The sequence below is a fragment of the Copidosoma floridanum genome, unplaced genomic scaffold (genome assembly GCF_036245765.1).
Source record: "Copidosoma floridanum isolate Cflo_tuat_1 unplaced genomic scaffold, Cflo_Japanese_pri ptg000024l, whole genome shotgun sequence".
Classification (NCBI taxonomy): domain Eukaryota; kingdom Metazoa; phylum Arthropoda; class Insecta; order Hymenoptera; family Encyrtidae; genus Copidosoma; species Copidosoma floridanum.
The window spans coordinates 6,693,685-6,712,824 of NW_028321901.1; the positions used below are offsets into that span (position 1 = coordinate 6,693,685).

At 31.9% G+C, this 19,140-nt stretch overlaps 1 protein-coding gene across 5 annotated transcripts in view; it reads left to right on the forward strand.

Moving 5' to 3' along the window:
- Usp7 (Ubiquitin-specific protease 7) overlaps positions 1 to 19,140 on the forward strand; it is a 780,393-nt gene that overhangs the window by 538,273 nt on the left and 222,980 nt on the right. For all 5 annotated transcript variants that reach the window (XM_089595056.1, XM_089595060.1, XM_089595061.1 and 2 more), the window contains one exon: positions 8,724 to 8,945. In XM_089595056.1, the coding sequence (XP_089451182.1) occupies positions 8,724 to 8,945 (222 nt within the window). The remainder of the gene's footprint in view (positions 1 to 8,723; positions 8,946 to 19,140) is intronic.

The window sequence follows — 19,140 nt, forward strand, 5'->3', positions numbered from 1 at the left end:
TCGTGAAAACCAGAAAACTGAAAGCTACAGCAGTTGTTTTTCGATATAATGCAGTACTTCTAGTAATTTCTTGTTTTATTTTTAGTCCTACGTCTTATGAGTTTTTATGTTATGTTCTTATTATTTCTCATTTATATCTATTCATTGTCGATAAATCAAGAAAACATTTTTTTTAACAATCGATGACCTATTTACCAAATACATGATACATGTATAAGTTTTTAAAAATAAAATAATAAATCATTGCTCTCTATACGTGTTTAATATACATTCCCTTAGTTGATTTTGCTCATGCGTGGTAAGCGTCTGCTTGTTTGCGGCACAATGGACAATTTTATGCTCGCTGATTGCACACACAATCAACTTATCTACAAAATACTTAATAGTATTTTCTAATACACCCACATTTTCTGTCATTAAAAAGCTTAAGTTTTTTTCTTTTAGTACCTATTAAATAATAATAATTTTGATTCAAATGCGTTCTTTTGAAGTCGTTTACAGTAGATAAGGAGCAACTAGAAAAAAATGTAAGAAATAAATAGGTAGGTCTTAACCTGCTTTTTCTGACAGTGCAGTTTATTCTTTCCTTAAAACAAGAATTTCAAATTTTTTACTATTTTAAATAATTTTATCTAATCCTTTTTTGTATCTCAACCATATGTACTTTAATTAAAATTAAAATAGCCCAATAAAAAAACGTATATGTGATATCTAAAACAACCATCCCTCGTTACTACTATATAGATGTAAACTTGAACGTGGAATCACAGTTGTAAAAAATTACTTAACTTGTTTAAAGGCTAATTATAATAGTCACAAAGTATAAAAACATAGTCTAGTTAATACGAAGGTAAAGTAATGGTGACCGAGAATTAAGACGTAGAGACTAAGTTGTTAACATTAAGCACAGATAACAATCACTTTCAAAACTTTGGAAATGCATGGGATTTAAAAGACTAAAATTGTTATTATTGGTTTTACAATAAGAATAAAATTTTAAAACTTTCACTATGAGGTAGACATATCGGAATACATAAGTGAGCCCAAAGACCTAGAATAATTTAGAGTAGTTCTTGAGAAAGGAGTTACATTTCTATAAAATTAATGACTGAAATCTATAGAAGCCAAATTAATACATATTTGTATAAAAATACATATGAAATAATTTTTAACAGTTCAGGTGTTCGAAACAAATTTTATGTCAAAATCTGTGCTGATTGATAAATAAAATGAACCCATTTTATAAAACCATATACTCATTCTTTCAAATATTTTGACCCTCTCTGAAACTGCCCGTAACGGTCACAATTCCAAAGGTTTTTCTTTGACACAATTCAACTTTTTTTTTAAATTTTCTCGCTATAAGATACAGAAAAAGTGGGCATAGTTTGGTAGATTTTTTTATGTAAAATAGTTTTAAAATCTTTTCAAAAAAATTTGATGTTATGTTAACCTTTTTTTTAAGTGTGAGGCTTTTGTGATTTTTCTTAGCACAGTATGGCATACTTTAAAAAAAATTTATTTTCATGACAAATCCTTTTTTTATAGTTTTTCCGTAGTGAGTCTACCACAAAAACTAACTGCGAGACGATTTAACGTCAAATTTAACTATTCCAACGTTAAACGCCACTTAGCACCTGTTATTTTGACGAGCCTACAAAATTATAAAAATAAGATGTGCATTAAACAATTTGTAAACTAAATCAAATTATTGATCGAGTGGTAAATTAATGTTTCAAATAAATATTAATAACGAACCATACCATTAGTAACCAAGAAGTAATCGAGTTTCTAATATCATGATCGCTTACGTGAGAGTAGGGAAGGGCCTTGGTTTGTGTGCAGAAGATCTCGGGTTCAAGTCACGAGAAAAGTGTGTTTTTTTTTCTTTTTTTTAGAGCAATAACGTAAAGAATAAGAAATGAAACTCGAAGTGTCTCATGTGGTAGCGTTGCGTCGTGTAGTGTGGTGTCGTTTGGAGAGAACCAGTGTGGGATCGTGCGGTGAGGGGGCGGGGTGGAGGGAGAGTAATATGCAAAATCTACGCCCATCTCATTTTTTCTCAAGGTCAGAATTCTGAAATCGTTGGTTTACTTTTGCACATAACGATTCTATAAAAGTATAACTTCACAAACAAATTAGTGATCTATGGCTGATTAGGTCCCCAAGTATGAAGTTATACTTCTCTGGCGGTCGATACCCGAATTTAGATATAGTATTTATAAAATTATATTTGAAACGATTTACTGCAAAGTATGTAAAGACGGTGATGCAGTCATCTTGGAAATAAAGGTATCCTGTAACTAGGCGTAGTTTTAATATTTATTTTAATATCTAATAAAAAAGCAATTGTAAAGAATAATAGGTAAGCAATGTGCTGCCACAGGTCGTTGCGTTTATCGTTAAAGCCTGCATTCGTTAAATTTTCCGAACATTTTAAAACAAATGTACATACGCCCCTTACTCATTCTAAGTTGCGAATATGATACTCACATTATGCAATTAAAAGAAGGCTTTAAAAACATCCTGTACTACCGCTTTATTTTGATCGAGATACTATAACATGACAATGAATGTAGATCAACCAAATAAGTCGCTTCATTTACGAACAAAAAAAAATTTAGGAGGATAAGACGTAATAAAAGTTGAATAATTAGTGTATTAAAACTTGTATAAATAAACCAGTAAGCAAAAAAAGTGATAAAAATAATGAAATAATCTACTTAAAAAATTTCGAAGAAAAATAAAAACATTAAAAGAACAATTATTTATTTAACAAATTATTAAAAATTTGATTAATATTCATTAATATATAGAGAAGTCGTTATTGTGAATCATTTTTTTTAAGGTTTGGAAAAATATGCAATTAAATAAATAATTAACGCATTTAGGTGTATGATTAATTTAAATAAATGAACAGTTTCCGTATCTGGTAGCACAAGTCGCCAGGACAAGCACCAATCACGAGGGACTCTTTGTGGTTACCCACATTGGGCGCGTACTATGCGAGATCTATTTTTCCTACCTGTGGCAAATCTGACCCTCACAAACGCCCAAAATAGTATAAGTCTTTTTTTCTCGTTATAAGAATTAAAATTCAAAATTTACAACCTTTACACGTATGTTGTGAGGGTAGAGGAGGGGGGGGGCAAAATGAAAAATTGACTTTTGTGACGTATTGTCTTTAGGTCACATTTTTTAAATCGTTGGTCCAATCTAGTACAAAACACTCCTATCGAAGTATAACTTCAAAAAAATATTTAAGAAAATGCTGTCGTAATTTGGCAAAAAAAATTTCAAACTCTTAACCCTCAAATAAAAAAGGTTGCATAACTTATACTATTATTCAATGCCATAACGTATAAAAAATGTACTAAATCACACCTCTACACGGAGATATATTTTCTCTTGATATGTGTACATACAGAAATCACCTACCGGTGGCTTGTTGTATAACCAGCATGGTAAACACTGCTTGTTCCCCTGTTTATTTGGATGTGTGAGCTCCGTCCACCCTGTCATAGGTTGTTGTTACGTATTCCCGTATGTACTATATCCATGCGTGTCTCATGCGTGCACGAGTGGGTGAACGGGAGACGCATTAGTCGATTGAGCGTAAGATATAAGGTTTTAACGCTTGTTTATTTAATATTCGTGTTTTAGTTATTTCTTTCATATGTTTATCAAACGAATGTTACTATACGCGTGAAACAAACCTTAAGGCTAGGTATGTCAAGAAGTTACGTATGCACTAGAGGATTCAAGTAGACTAGTAACCGTGCGTACACAGCCTACTTCAATCCATAGATGCGTAATATACTATTCTACATATTTTAGTGTATATTAAGTGTATATTGTAATGTACAATTTAGTCTATTATAATTTATTCAAAACAATAAATTGTATTTTTTTCTTAGATAAACCATGTAATATACTTTGAATAATAATACCAAAGAAAAATGTCCAAAATGTGGCATCCATGCAAAAAAAATAATTGGGCCTAAATATTCATCGAAAATTCTTTTGAGTGTCCTAAGCGATATTCTCGTAACACGTTCACTATGTCAGAAAACAGAAAAACTGAGTTTTAAAATATACCGTATGTTTCAGAACAGCAATCACAAAGCCAAGAATTGGTAAGTTCCAGATTGGACTCACAAATATCCTCTGGTTCAGTTGTTGAATACAACATTAAGGTAAAATCTCAAATAAAGTACGTTGAGCTACCGTTCCAAAGATCTGTTTCTTCCCACGGTTATTGTTTATTATGCCGTAATCGCTCTGGTGACAGAATTTTTCCTTTTGAAGCAAGAAAACAAGCTTGTACAGAAAGCCATATTTTTATTCGGGAAAATGACTGTTGCTGTCCAAGTTGTTTGTTTAATAAGAGTTTTTATGAAGATAAAATCCAGAAAACTTGCGTTGTATCTTTCAGAAGTAGATTTGAAATTGAAGAACTTACAAAAATGGTGGATAGTTGGAGTATTTCATGTGATTGATAACTTACGGATCTGATAAGTGATTTCACACTATCGGAAGAGTGTCTATTCACTACCACAAGTTTACGTTGGGAACAACTGTTTGAATTACGTGAAATGATGACGTCCGTGAGAAACTTGGAAAAAAACCGTTACGTAAGCGATAGTGGTTTTTCTCTTTTGATTGCGTACGGAAAACTCAAATCATTTAATTGTTTCTGTTCTTGGACTTAATAGACCCCAGTAGATTTTTGACCATTTAAAGTCTGTACTTAGAGCTTTTGAACATGATGTCGTTTCAACTATGTAAAGTTTAAATAGAAATATTTAACTCGAAAATACAGCACCAAAGGCTATAGAATTAAATAATATTCATAATGAATTAGCTTTAGTATGTGACGGTACCTACCTTAGATATCAAAAAAGTATGACAATGAATATAAAAGAAAATCATACTCGGGACAGAAAAGTTCCTTTGTACAAGCCATTCAACCATCTGTCCTACAAATGGTTGTATAGTGGACATTATGGGGCCTTATTACGCTACTCAGAATGGTGCTTCTATCCTGCAGGAAATAATAAGTAACAGTAAAGGTTTGGTTCAGATATTATACAAAGGAGACTTGTTTTTTTGCTGATAGAGGCTTTTGTGATGTAGTATCATTTTTAGAAGATAAAAAGTATAAAGTCCTTATGCCTGCTCTGAAAGAAAAAACAAAACTAGTTCTCAGCTGCTTAATCGAATGGCTCTCGTCGTGTCATACTTAATGTATCAGTTCACTGTGTCATATGGATGAAAAATAAGCTTATTCACCAACCCAGTTTGATAGCAAGATAATACCCAATGTAGGACTCTACTACAGAATAGCTGGATTTCTTATAAATCAATTCGGAAAATGAAGCATTTCTTAATAATATACTAAAGATACGGTTTTATCTCTTATTAGGCGTTAAAAAAAAAATACATTAGCTGTTAAAGCTGAAACTCAAAGATGAAACCTAAGGAAACTTCAGTTTCAAAAATTTACACCTTGTATGAATTTATTACATACGTAATAATTTTTCCAAAATTCACCGAAGAAAATCTGAAATTATTTGTTACTGGTGCCTACCAATTTTAATAAGTTGTGTCATATCCATTGGGAATCATGAATAATAAAGATTAAATAGATATAAATTATTTTATCACCAGAGATAATAAAACTCCAGATACAATCCTGCTATATTTCCAGAAATACCTACAAATTTTACATTCATTACAAGCCAAACACAGTTGGATATAGTGGAACTCTTTGATACTGCTGTAAATGTACCAATGACTTGAGAACGATAGTATATTGCTATCACGCTGATGCAATCATATACTATTTATCACATGGACGATTTCAATCAAAGAGTTCAAGACTTGCAGAAAAATTAACAAAAATTTTTGTTATAAAAATGTATCACCAACGATTAATGAAGACAACGATGATAGTTGCAATTAATTTGGCTTTAGTAATTTACTTAGTGAGAAAATTCAATGTTTTGAGCGCCTTTCGTTATCAATGGAAGATATGTAGAAAAAGAAAATAGCGATCTGTTGGAGGCGAATGTGAAAAACAAATACATCACAGTAATGTATTTTTCTTATTGATGTATATTTGGCAACGTTTCGCTGGCCAGTGTGCCAGCCTCATCAGGCTAAAGCTAAAAATACAAAAAACGCACTTTTGTGAAAAATCCACAAACGATGTTACACGTACGAAGGTTGACAACAAGGATTACCTATTTTAGACGAATATTAACATTTAAACTGACAAAATTCGCAAGTACAATACATTTAAGATTTATTTAGTTGTTTTGAGAACCACATGTTCTCTCATCGGCGAATAAGTGTAAACTGTTGATCGAGCTGTATGAATCCGCACGGAGAAAGATAAGCACGATAAACAGAAACTGAGTATGAAAGGGAGGTAATGAACTCGCGCTACAGGTGTTTAAGTTTCTTTAATAGTGGAAAGTATGTACGATTAAGCAAACATGTGTCTTCCAGTTTATAAATACTATGTTTATTATGCTTTATGTGTATCATCTCAGAGATCAGCCTTTTATGGTAGTTAGATTCTCTGTATAAAATTTTTATATTTTCCCAATCAAACGTGTGATTATATTGTCTTTTAATAGTATCGTAATCTTGTAGTATCCGTTTTTTGTACATGGTATACCTATTTTACCAGAAGGGATTGTAGGTGTTAAAACTTTTTTTTTTTTTTTTCGGATGTATTTTTGTTTGTCCAATCTACGTTTTATGTTTTTATTAATAAACTCTATGGGATAATCATTCTGTAATAGTAACTTTTTAACTTTTGTGATATTTGCTTTGTGAAAGTCTCTACTCGATAGTAATACAGTTTGATCTAATCAATTTAAAACTATGTTTTTTTAAGCCTATTGGATGATCTGAAAAGTAATTTAGCATTCGAACGGAAGAGGTAGATTTTTGGAACCAATCAAATTTAAGATGGTTGTTTTTTCTAGTAACGGTTAAATCTAAATAGTTGATTTTTCCATCTATCTATTTTATGTTTAAATTTTAACGAGTGATGATATGAATTGAAAATATTTAGTACAGAATCCAAATAATCTTCTTTCATACAGAGTATTACATCGTCGACATAGCGTAAGTAAAAAGCAGGGTTGTGATTAAATTGTTCTTTTAATGAATTTAAACAATCACTTTCCGAATCATCCATTACAAGATCGGCAAATAAGGGAGAAATTAGAGAGCCTATGGGCGTACCAAAGATTTGTTTATAAGAATAATTATTCAATGAGAAGAAAGTATTGTCGAATAAAAGTTGTGTACATTCTCTAATTTTTTCTATGGGTATTTTTGAGTTCGGTTAGATGGTACAAGTTCTTCTGTCTATACTTTTGAATACAAGTTCAACGGGGATATTAGTGAATAAAGAGCTGATGTCCAATGAAACTAATCGAAGTTTATGGCCAACTGAAATATTTTTTTATTTGTTTTTTAGTTCGAGGCTGCTGTTGACGGGAGATTTTGGTGTTGCAATACAATTTTTTAATTCTTTATAAATTATTTTTGCGAGGAAATATGTAGGACTATTAATGAGAGAAACTATTGGACGTAATGGAATGTTTTTTTTTATGAGTCTTCGGAAGCCCATAACATTTGGATATTGTTGTGTTTTTAAGACAATTTTGACCTTCTTATACAGCTAGACTCTTTGAATAACAAAACATATTAAGTACATTTTTTATTTACTTCACTGTTAATCAAAAGGGTGAATTTGCGGGAGCATCTTATTTTGGACTCTAATAAATAAAATTGTTAAAAACTGGTCATAAGCAGCATGAGGAATAAAGTGCTACGGGAACCAGATTTTTTATCTAAATTTTTTTTTTTCTAGGGTTTACAGTAACATTATGATAAACAAATAAATCGATTTATGTACTCTATATGTAAGATGTAAGGAATTAGGAAAATGAGTGGTGCTTGAAAAACATTATAAGTCAACAAAGTCTTAAAATTTATTCCAATCTAGTAAAAATAGACATTAAAAATAATTATTTTAAAAGATATTTTCTAAATTATGATATAATAAACATGGCCAAATAAATTGAATGTGTGATACACGTAGATAAAAATATCACTATTAACTAATTTTCTTGAGGTGTCAAATTGTACTCAACAAAAGGTTATTAATTCTGTACGTATACATTCAGCCTAATACTTTTTTTACACCAAGTTCTATTCAAGGATGAGACACTCACACATTACTTTAAAGCATACTGATGTGGTGACAACATCTATGTAAGTCGCTGTATTTTTGCCTCTGTGTTTTTATGATTGGTTGTATCATTTAAAAACTTTGAACTATACAGTTGCATCTTGAATAAGGCCCTTACTTATGCGGAGGTTGTTGAATAGTTGTACAAGTTAAATGTCAAGAACTGAATAAAGTGACAAGTGCAACTGAGTTTTACAATTTATACAAGTTCATACAAAAGTACGTTGAACTTATTTTTATGGAACTCTACCATACAGTAACTTAGTTACTTCTTATATTGTGTTACAAGAATGATAACTTAAATACATATATACTTGATGTAACAATCTAGTTATAAGTAATTATGATTTGTTTTGTAAATTTTTTTTACTCTGAAATTATTACTTTAACCGCATTAATTACATTTTATCATATGTTTTGATATTAACTACATTATAATTAAAAACAGCTGGTAGACAGACTTCAGGAAGAGAAAAGATTGGAACAAATAAAGAGAAAAGAACGAAACGAAGCTTATTTATTCATGACAGTTAACGTTTTATTGGAAGATAGTTTTGATGGACATCAAGGAAATGATCTGTATGACCAAGAAAAAGCATTATATCGTACGTTCCGTGTACGCAAACAAGCAAGTTTATTGGAGTTTTTGGAGTTACTCAGTGAAAGCTTGGTAAGCCATTATTAAAAAAATAAAAATAATAAAAATATATTTAATTATGTATTTTACTTGTTATTTTAATTTATTCAACTTCTTCCGCGTACCATATTAACTTAAATTAAATGTTAATAGAAGGTAACCTAAGATTTGCATAAACTCAATTAAATTTTTCTTTATTGTTATTTAGTACAGTTCTGTACATAATCATTCATCCTAATATTTCAAGGTACATATAATACATAAGTACTAACAAAAAAATAGTGGAACTAATACAAATGTAAAAAATATTTTAAAAAATATTAGTTTTTTCGCACATGTGTGTTTCTAAATATTGCAAAGTCTTTTAAACATCAACGGTATTACGTATGTTTCGTAAATATTAACAAAACTTTGTCGAAAGGTCTAATTAAAAACAAAAGCTTTAGACATAACGAAACTTGATTAAAGGTTTTGACAATTTTGCAATTGATTTTGAATAATAATGATTCATTAAAATTTATTTAGTTGAGAGTTAGTGTATATGATAGTATTTTTTCTTGTTATACCTAAATAGTTTTATAATTGTCGTTATAATTTGAAAAATTTGATCCAATTCAATCAGAAGCAGAGAGGTTTAGGAAAAGAAGTTTCTTAAGGTAAACTTAGTATCTCAACGTGGTTATCACTATTTTTAGAAAGCCAGACCTTCAAAAAAAAAAATTTATATGCAAATCTCGTAGGTTAAAATGTAAACTGTTATTCCTATTTGTTTTTTTACTTTTATATTTTTGCTTTCTCGAGACACTATTTCTTTATGATTCCTTATTCCGATTTCCTTAAGATTATATTATTATCTACAGGGTTTTGCTTAAATGCTAGTAAATTGATCGGACCCGTAAGAATTGGAGCAAAAATAATGTGTTTTACACCATCTTTAAACGGTAAAAGATATTTTACCTTAATTTTAAAGATACTAATCCTTTCATTTCAAATAAAGATAGTATTTCTGCTAGACAATACTTTATTTGTAAGCCGTTGCTGCAAGTTTAATACTAGGCCACTTTTCAATTCAAACTAAGACCTATACCAATGTTGTTTGGATAGAAATTTTTTTAATCTTAATGGAGTTCCCACTGGAGCTGTTTTAAACATTCTGTGTACAAGCTTAGTCAAAGACAAATTGGTTTTTTAAACTAACATACATGCTAATAAATTCAATCTATATTTAAAAATTTTTCTGTTGTCTGTGTGTTTTTGATAAATAAATAATTTTTGCTAGATTAAATAAACTTTAGATATCCCAGAACATTTTCATAATTTTTATTAATTTTTTTTCTTACAAAATTGTTAGTCATATAACATTTATAAAAAAACTGATCGTGTGCTTATGCACAAAACCTCAAGAAATCATGGAAACAATTGGGAGCAGAACGGCACGTTCAACAAACACCGTAATTTATAAAAAAATGCAAACACGAAAAAAATTTTATAGTTGATATCTTATTAACTAAAATAAATTGCTACAAGCGACACTATTATTTTATCTCTCTTTGTTACTTTTAATGCATTTAAGTAATTTTTGTTAATTAAAATATATATAAATACATAACCCTCAATAACTTGTTACGTACTTTTATTTAACGCTATTATTTGTATTTATTTTGAAAACATTATTATAGGAACATGTTTTACTATGTATACTCCTTACCTCTGAAGAATTCGTTAATTACACATATTTTTCTTAATCACTGAATCTTGCTCTCAAGGCTCAGCTTAGCAATATTTAGTTAGCTTAATAAATTTAATATTAAACATTTAAAAAAAATATCGTTAGAAGTAACAGGCTCAGCAGAAAATGGACTTGAGACGCGGTTCTTTGCAACAGAATCTTGCAAAGTTATATTTTTCACATGTTTTTTGTGGCCACACTTGCTCCATAAATATATAGCATGCAAATTTTCATGAGAAGAATTAATATTAAAACCTGCCAAGGTATGTTGTTCTCTATAAAACTTCTCTTATAAGAAACTTTTTTTATGACTTTTTTGTCTTCCTACTGCATATCTTCAACCATAACATCGCTATCTTCTTTTTCTTTTTAACCTGCCAGTTTTGTTCATACTAATTTTACATTTACTTCTCTGGTAAAGTTTTCATTAACTAATTTTTGAGCTTCTCCACTCACTTGGATACTTTTTCCACTTCTCATTTTTTCTTGACTACATTTTCTCTGACTTTTTTTATTATTCTATTTTTTATGACCTACTTGTAATTACCTTAATTATTGTTAATTCAGACTTCTTTAGCTTGGTGTTTTTGGTAGTATTTTAGCTTTTCGTTTTTGGCATCTTCTTTTGTTACGTGGTGGGATTCTTGAACCTCAAATGTCTTTTTAGCGATTTACCTTCAGTTATAATATTTCTTTATTTCTTGACTTGCTGTTAAGGTTTTTATTAATCAATTCCTATTTTGCTTATCTAATTATTAAAGTTTAATCTATCTTCAGTTTCTTAAATAAAAGGTATGTCATTATGTAATTCTTTGATTAGCAAGTCCAGTTACCTGAATATAATTTAATTACGTCACCGCGTTTAATTGAACTGCTTAGCTAACTCGAAACTTATTGAAGAAAGTCTCGAGTAGAGAGTGTAAGCAGGATTACGATTTAATTAGTATTGTGGTATGAATGGTTATCCAAAGAGAAGCAATGATGAAATAAGAAGTCGGATGCGTATCTTAAATCAACAAACAACTATAATCTTAGCAAAAGAATTCAACTACATTTATCCAAAAGAAATAAGATTTACATTGCTTTAATATTGTCAAGTTGCGCGGAAGAGAGAACATAAATGTTTAAATACAACTAGAAAACGCTGATTTTCGATTTAAAGACAAAGGAACTGTCTTGAATGTAAAACTAGGCTCACCAAGCCGAGGACGAGAAGAATTACATCCCAAGCAGCAAAAGTAGAGAGGCAGCACATAATTATTGAATAGCATGATGTGCTTGAAAAGCTGTCCAGACTCAGCAGCAGAAAACAGGCTCTCCCGCAGGTGTTACTCGCACACCGGTCAGTAGGCGAAGAGAGCAAGCGCGGGGCCTCGTTGCGTTGAGAAGCCCGAGCGCTAGAGGAACCGGGGCGGGTATACCCTCGTGAGAGCATCTGTGTTTGGACTGTGGAACTTGGAAATAGAAACTGTAGTAAGCAAACCGCTACATTCGTAACACCCACAAGAGCTCCCCGCCGCCGCTCCACGGTAATAGCGCCGCTGCTTGGGCTCACCGTCGGCTTGGTGTTACAATCCTATTCTCACGTGACCATAGCTGCCCGCCTTGACGCCGCTTGCGTCAAAAACGAGAGAAATCAACTCAAAAGAAGCAAACTTGTTTATAAGAAAAAAAAAAAAAAAAGAAATTATCTAGATTTTACGTAAACTTAATAGTTGAAAAGTCGTTTGGCAGGGAAAAATACTTAACATTAGCTATCGCAAATAGAAATAATAGGTCAAATTTGAATCTTTAAATGTAAAACAAATATTACATTGTTCAATTCAGAATGATTAAGGGAAGAGTTACGAATAACATCTAATTAGTAGAAAAAACTAACGGTCAGAATCATGAAAAACAAAGTAAACTGTAGAACTTTTAATATGTCAACTGTTAGTGTCATTTTCACTGCACTTAGTCACTAGCTTGGTTCTTGAAGTGATTTTAATAACAACGTTGAAGCTCCGATTTAGTGGTTAGTTTCACCAATTTGACCACTGGTCACTTAAAGGTGGATGTGGCCGTCTTTACAGTTACTGCACGGACCAAATTGTCATCCCCTTTGTGAGTTATCGTCACCCGGCCCAATGGCCAATAGCTTGGCGGAATATTGTCCTGCTTTAAGAGAACGATGTCACCGACCTGTAGATTTATCTGGGGCTTCAGCCACTTGTTGCGAAGCTGCATGTGATTCAGCACCTCCTTTTTCCACCTGGCCCAAAAGGAGTCTCTGAGGTTAGTCAGTAGTCTCCAACGGCTGACTCTATATGACGAAGTTGGCTTTTCACAGTAGGGCTCAGGGTAGGCCAGTAGCGAAGAACCCACTAAAAAATGCGCTGGAGTCAGAGCAACAGCTGAAGCTTCGTCGGAAGTAGAAACTGTAGTAAGCAAACCACTACATTTGTAACACCCACAAGAGCTCCCCACCGCCGCTTCACGGGTGGAAGAATGTAATAGCGCTGCTGCTTCGGCTCACCGTCGGCTTAGTGTTACAATCCTATTCTCACGTGATCACACCGTTCACTGTTGGATCAGGTAGTATTAATTATTGTAAACGTATTTGTTGGATTATCACCTTGCACTTATTGGTTATTTTATAGCAACTGGTTTATTCTATGGTATTATCATTTAAAAGCAAAAGATTACTGTTTTTTATCTACTTTTAAAAAATTGGGTGAGTTCAATTCTCCTCAATAGGTATTAAGGATCAAATTTAAATAATTTCACTACTGTAAAAAATATTGTTACTGTAACGTGGAACATCTGAAATTTTCACTAAAAGCAACATGTGGAGACAGTACTTCAAGTTTTTTTAATTTTTTTTTTTTTTATTCTGTATTATCTTAATATCTTAGTTATGCAAAAATTTTGCATACAAAAATTTTGTAAATATGTAGATAACTTGGATAAAATATTAATCCACCTACAGCTACCTCTTAAGCCTAATTTTCTCTAGATAACATGGTTCAGCGTGCAATTCGATCGCTCATGTATGGGTGCGTTGAGATTACTATAAGGGAAGTTATAATTGATTCTTTACTTTTGCATGAGACTTAATAAATTTGCGTTGTAAGAACTCCTTGGCACGATCTATTTGTAAATTAGTTGGAATTCTTTCCTCTGTTAATAGTGACTTCATAACTGCAGTCATATCTTTATAAGTTTTATTTTTAAAGGACACCGTTCATTCAAACTTTAAAAATATATCCAAGACTGTAAGTATATACTTATAACCTTTATTTTTACGAGCACACGGTACCATCTTCATGAGATCAGCTTGCCATGTTTCTGAGAACATATTATTATTCAAATTGCTCAACAGTAGACTTATTTTCTTTTGTTCATCCAAAATGAAACTTTTTTGCTTCTGTAAAATAGTGAGATTTACAGCATCGTAAGGTGGAACAGCTGATGCAACATTGCACAATCTTTTGTTTCCCAAATCAAATTGACCATCTGTTGTAAGCTTGTATCTGATTCCTCGAGGACCTCGACTACCACGTTTTGACTTAACTGATCCACGTCCAAATACGTCAATGTTCATTTTGATACTGAAGTTAAATTGATAACCAAGCTTGATGTATAATATTAGCTTCATGAAGCTCCTCTACGATTAAACTTATTTTATTTATATGAATAAGATTGTCAGCTGACTTTTCTGTCACTAGTAATCTAAGACTATTGACCAGTTCGTTTGGGTCGTCCCAATAAACATAGTCCATTTGCGTGTAAAGGTTAGAAACTTCCACTGAGTGTATAGACCCACCTTTCTTGTCGATTTGCGTGAGATTAAATAAAGGGAAAATAATATTATTAAATTGAAATTGTTTGTAAGTATGGATTTATGAATACATTTTTATTGATATTATGCTCTGAATCATCATCATCATCACTTTTTTAACACCGGTATTATAATTTTATATAGGAAGTACCGTTTTCATCATTACTATTACTATTAGCTGATCAGAACATTGATGTGTCCAGATTATTAATTTTTGTCTGAACAGGCTTTGAAAGCATTCTAGGTGAAGATTTAAAGCTTAGTTAAAGATTTTTTTCCTTCTTAGTAATATAGATGATTGTATGAAGCCGATCAGTGATAAGCTTGAAAGTGATCTCAATCCATTTTACAAAGTTTTTCTGCCTAACTTTAATAATCGATGCTTACGTCTAACAGCTTCTCCTGCTTGTTTAACTTGTCCAAGAACTTCTTCTTCCTTAAGAAAAGTGTCTACATTGACTGCTTAATGAGTAACAAGAGACTAAGACATACTTGATAAGCATGAGTAATTTCTATAGCAGAGATGAAATCCTCTCTTATCTTTACAATTATCAACATCGACTTCCTTACTTTTTACAACAAATCCATATTTTTCAACTCCTCAACAGCTGACAACATATAATTTTCTTAGTTTATTGTACGTCATATCGATATTAACACGATCATAATAGATGTCCTTCAAATTCACATTACCTTGTTAAAATATCACCAAGGGATCTAACTTATCTCTGACTAAATACTTTAGAACTCAAGCATGTGATTGACAAAAATAGAAGTAGTTAATACTTTTGTGGCGTCTTATGCAGAGAAATGCTTCGATATTATCTTGTTTTTCACAGGCAATATCGCTGAATATCATTATAGAGTTGGGTAGTACTTCATCCAAAGATATGATTAATTCATAATCACTAAATGAAAAATACTTTACACCATCTATGATCGCCAACAATTATTCTAAAAACTTATACTTTAACTAATTTAGCAAATTTGAGCATATATAAGCATTGTCAAATCTTAATACATCGGGGCGAATAATTAAAGCAAGCAAGCTGTTTGTTTTTCCACAGTTTGATGGACTACAAAGAGCAGCTCTTATAGTATCGGGTAGCAATTCACCATTGATTTTTATTTTTTTAGTTTGCTCAACGATTTTGTCGAAATGTACGACAGGTAGTTTTATACACTGTTTCACGAAGCTCATGTTTAATGTATAATGACTCAACTAAAACTAAAATATAATACTATAAATAATATGTCTTTGTACTCTAAAGCCTATTCATCATCGTATTTTCCAGTTTTTCTTATAAGTTAGTTGAAATACTGAAAAGAAGTTTAATATTCTATTCTCCGGAGCTTGTGTTGACTATATGCTGACTTAGTTAAAATATGAAACTATAAATAGTGCTTTACTCATATTTTCAGGCTCATTTAGCATTAAGTACTTAAATATTCATGATTTTTTATCATCGTAAAGGTTGTAGAGTTTTAAACATACTTATCATCAAACTACTTGTAGAACTGCACGTACCAGAATATCAGTATTGCGGACCTGGCACCAAATTAGCTAAGATATTAGCCTGTGGAGATTCAGGTATCAATCCATAAGTTCAGGCTCATAAACAACACAATATAGCCTATTTTCAGATTTGAGAACGCATTATGACAAAGAACACTGCTGACTTAATTATCGCTAAAAAGGTGTGGCGAGGATCTAAGCCAAAGACGCTAGGCGAAATAACTTGCGTTTTCTTTCGCTGCCTGCGAACAAAAAACAGTTATGATGGAAAGGATTCTGAGCATTCAGCCAAGTGTCATATTCAAGGAGTCAGTTCTTCATTACGAGATTCATGCACATCGACCTCACATTGCATCAGAATTTCATAGCAGTGATGAGATTCAAATCTTAATTTAACATCAAGATTTATATCTCTTACCTTCTCAGATTTCCATTCGTATTGTTAGACACGTAACAATTAAAGATAATGGTACTTTGTTTGTGAACACACTAGTTTACAACGCTGTGTGTCATATGTTTGAAGAAATACGATATGAAATAACAGGTACAGATATTGTCGAACATAAAAATGTTTAATTAACAATCCCAAAGAAAGGATTGATATTTTTTTCTTCTAATCAAATTTAAATACTTGAAATTGCTAGTTGGATTAACATTGGAGGGAAAAAATCTATTATCAATGACTTCTTATTTTAAAGTGTCGATACCTTTGAGAATGATATTTGGTTTTGCTACAGATTATCGCAAATTCGTGGTGAATGCGAAGCATAAATTAATTTTTAAAAGATTGACAGGTGATGTTTCCGCTATTATACAAGTATCTAACAATTTAAATTATGAAAAGATTAAGCTTAAATTGACTTAGTTTGAGTGGCTTATACCTTCCATAATTGCATGAGACAGACAAAAAAATCGTTTGCTCTATGTTATTGCACAAGACAAGCATATTTATATCAGTTTCATGCAGTTGGGAGTTGTATGAGTATTCTCTAATACCAATAACTTCTAGGCGTTTTTAAACTGTCAAAACGTCTAATTAGTTGAAAAAAGCCTTGAGCCACACGTATTTCTATTAAAGCCGCCATTTTCCTGGCACAGACTAAATGATAAATACAAACGCGAGAACTTATGGCTTGAGCTGGCCTATTATGGAGTAGATTGACAATCAGATGATATTGGTTACATGGAAATTGATAATGTGCTTCGTAAAAATCTTCAAGACGCTTAAAAGATTTTTTTTCGATTGGAAAATCAGAGACTCTGGTCTCTTTCACAAACGGTTTAGTCGGTTGAGGAGCCAATATTAAAACCTATACTTAGTCCTGAAGATTCTGAGTGCGAGAATTATTTCACTACTACATACCTCAAGCAACCTGAAGACCGTTTTTGGGTCCGTTTATCATTTAAAATGCTGTAGACACATAAAGAAGGGTTCTGAACCTCATCTTTCCATAAATTTTTTGTCACATCATGGTGCTTATAAAACCAACAGTTAGACTTCAAGGCTGCGAATTGTATTTAATGTCTCATTCAAAAATCGAGATTGAATTTGTTGAAACTCTGTTTTACATTTAGGTCCAAGTCTGTTCCATAATTTCCTTGAAATTATTTTAAAATAGTGATTTTCAAAATACGCGTTTATCATTGATGAAAAAAAAACCTTGTGGCAGGTACTCGTCCATCCTAATAAATAGGTTTTTAAGGCTATACTTAGGCCCTCAAAATCGTCTGAGCCAACAAAACTATTTTTTTTTTTTCAACGTTTACTTACAGCTTCGCAAGCTTGCTATACCTGACCACTCATGCTCTCCGCCAACTAGCAACTGATAGAATTGAGTCTCAAGCCAGAGCTGCTAAAATCATTCAAGAGGAGTTCTGTGTTGATGACTGTCTCTTTGGTGCTGATTCAACAGTTAAATCAAGGCAAAAAAAGTACTGATCTATTAGATGAAGCTCGATTAGATGGTTTTCCTCTTAGGAAATAGTCTGCAAATTCTTTTACAGTACTTTTTGACGTGCTTGATGACTTTAAGGTCGATAAAACAAGAGAATTTAAAGATTCTGGGACAACAGTTTCTTTTATTAACTTGTTTTAGGATCCTACTTGTGATAAATTTTAATTCCAACGTGTTGTTTGGACTAGTCTCTAGTCGTGGACAAAAAAAGATATGTTTACTTAATTATATTAGCAAAAATCTTCAACCCCTTAGGTTGGTTCTTACCTGTTCTCATTCTTAGCAAAATTCTTTTTCAGTTACTGTGGTTGCTAAATACATCGTGGAATAATCTTTTGCCGGTATTAGTAGCCTCTAAATGTACCAAGTGATCAGATAAGGTGTTCTTGTTGAACAGTACTACTATACCTGACTAGAATTTCTTCTCACTCAATTTCGAGTTGTTTCAAATTCACGATTTTGCTGACGCATCCAAGTCAGCTTATGACGCAGATTTTTGCACTGTTACAAATGGTAAAGTAAAAGTGTCTTTACAGCTGGCGGAGTCCAGCCCCTATCAAACTATTAAGTATACCACGGTTGGAGTTGTGTCCGGCTTAACTTCTTCCGAGAATCATTAAGTACTTAACAGACAGTTGCTTTGCTGACTAAACTCCCATTCACTGATGGACTGATTCACTGAACGTATTGCACTGACGTAACTCTCCACTCTCAAGTAGCCTTATTTGATTGCCAGTAGATGCTTTAAAATTTATGAGCTGATACCTAAAGCTAAATGGTATCGCATGAGATCCAAGCAAAATCCAACTGAGATTGCGTCTCGAGATTAGTCAAATGAGTTAGCAACGTCTATAGTATTCAGAACCTGACATTTTGCGCGAGCTCTAATCGTAGTATCTGCGTCTCAAGGTTGAGATCTTCAAAGATTAGCCCCATGTCAACGTGTTAGTAAAAATGAAGATGCTAAGTATATTTGTATAAGAACTGTACGAACGCAGTTTGAAACGGAAGAGACTTCTTCTAATAACATCATATTAACTTGGATTTATTTATAAGTATTTTATTGAGTTGGTTGTAAAAAGCTTAAGAAAGTGTGACCAAAAAAATTTCAAACTTGAGTTGCCATTTATTTCTGTACATTGTTGTTGTAATATAGCTTTAATCAGTTTAACAACTGAAGAATTAGAAAACTCTGGTATTTCATTACT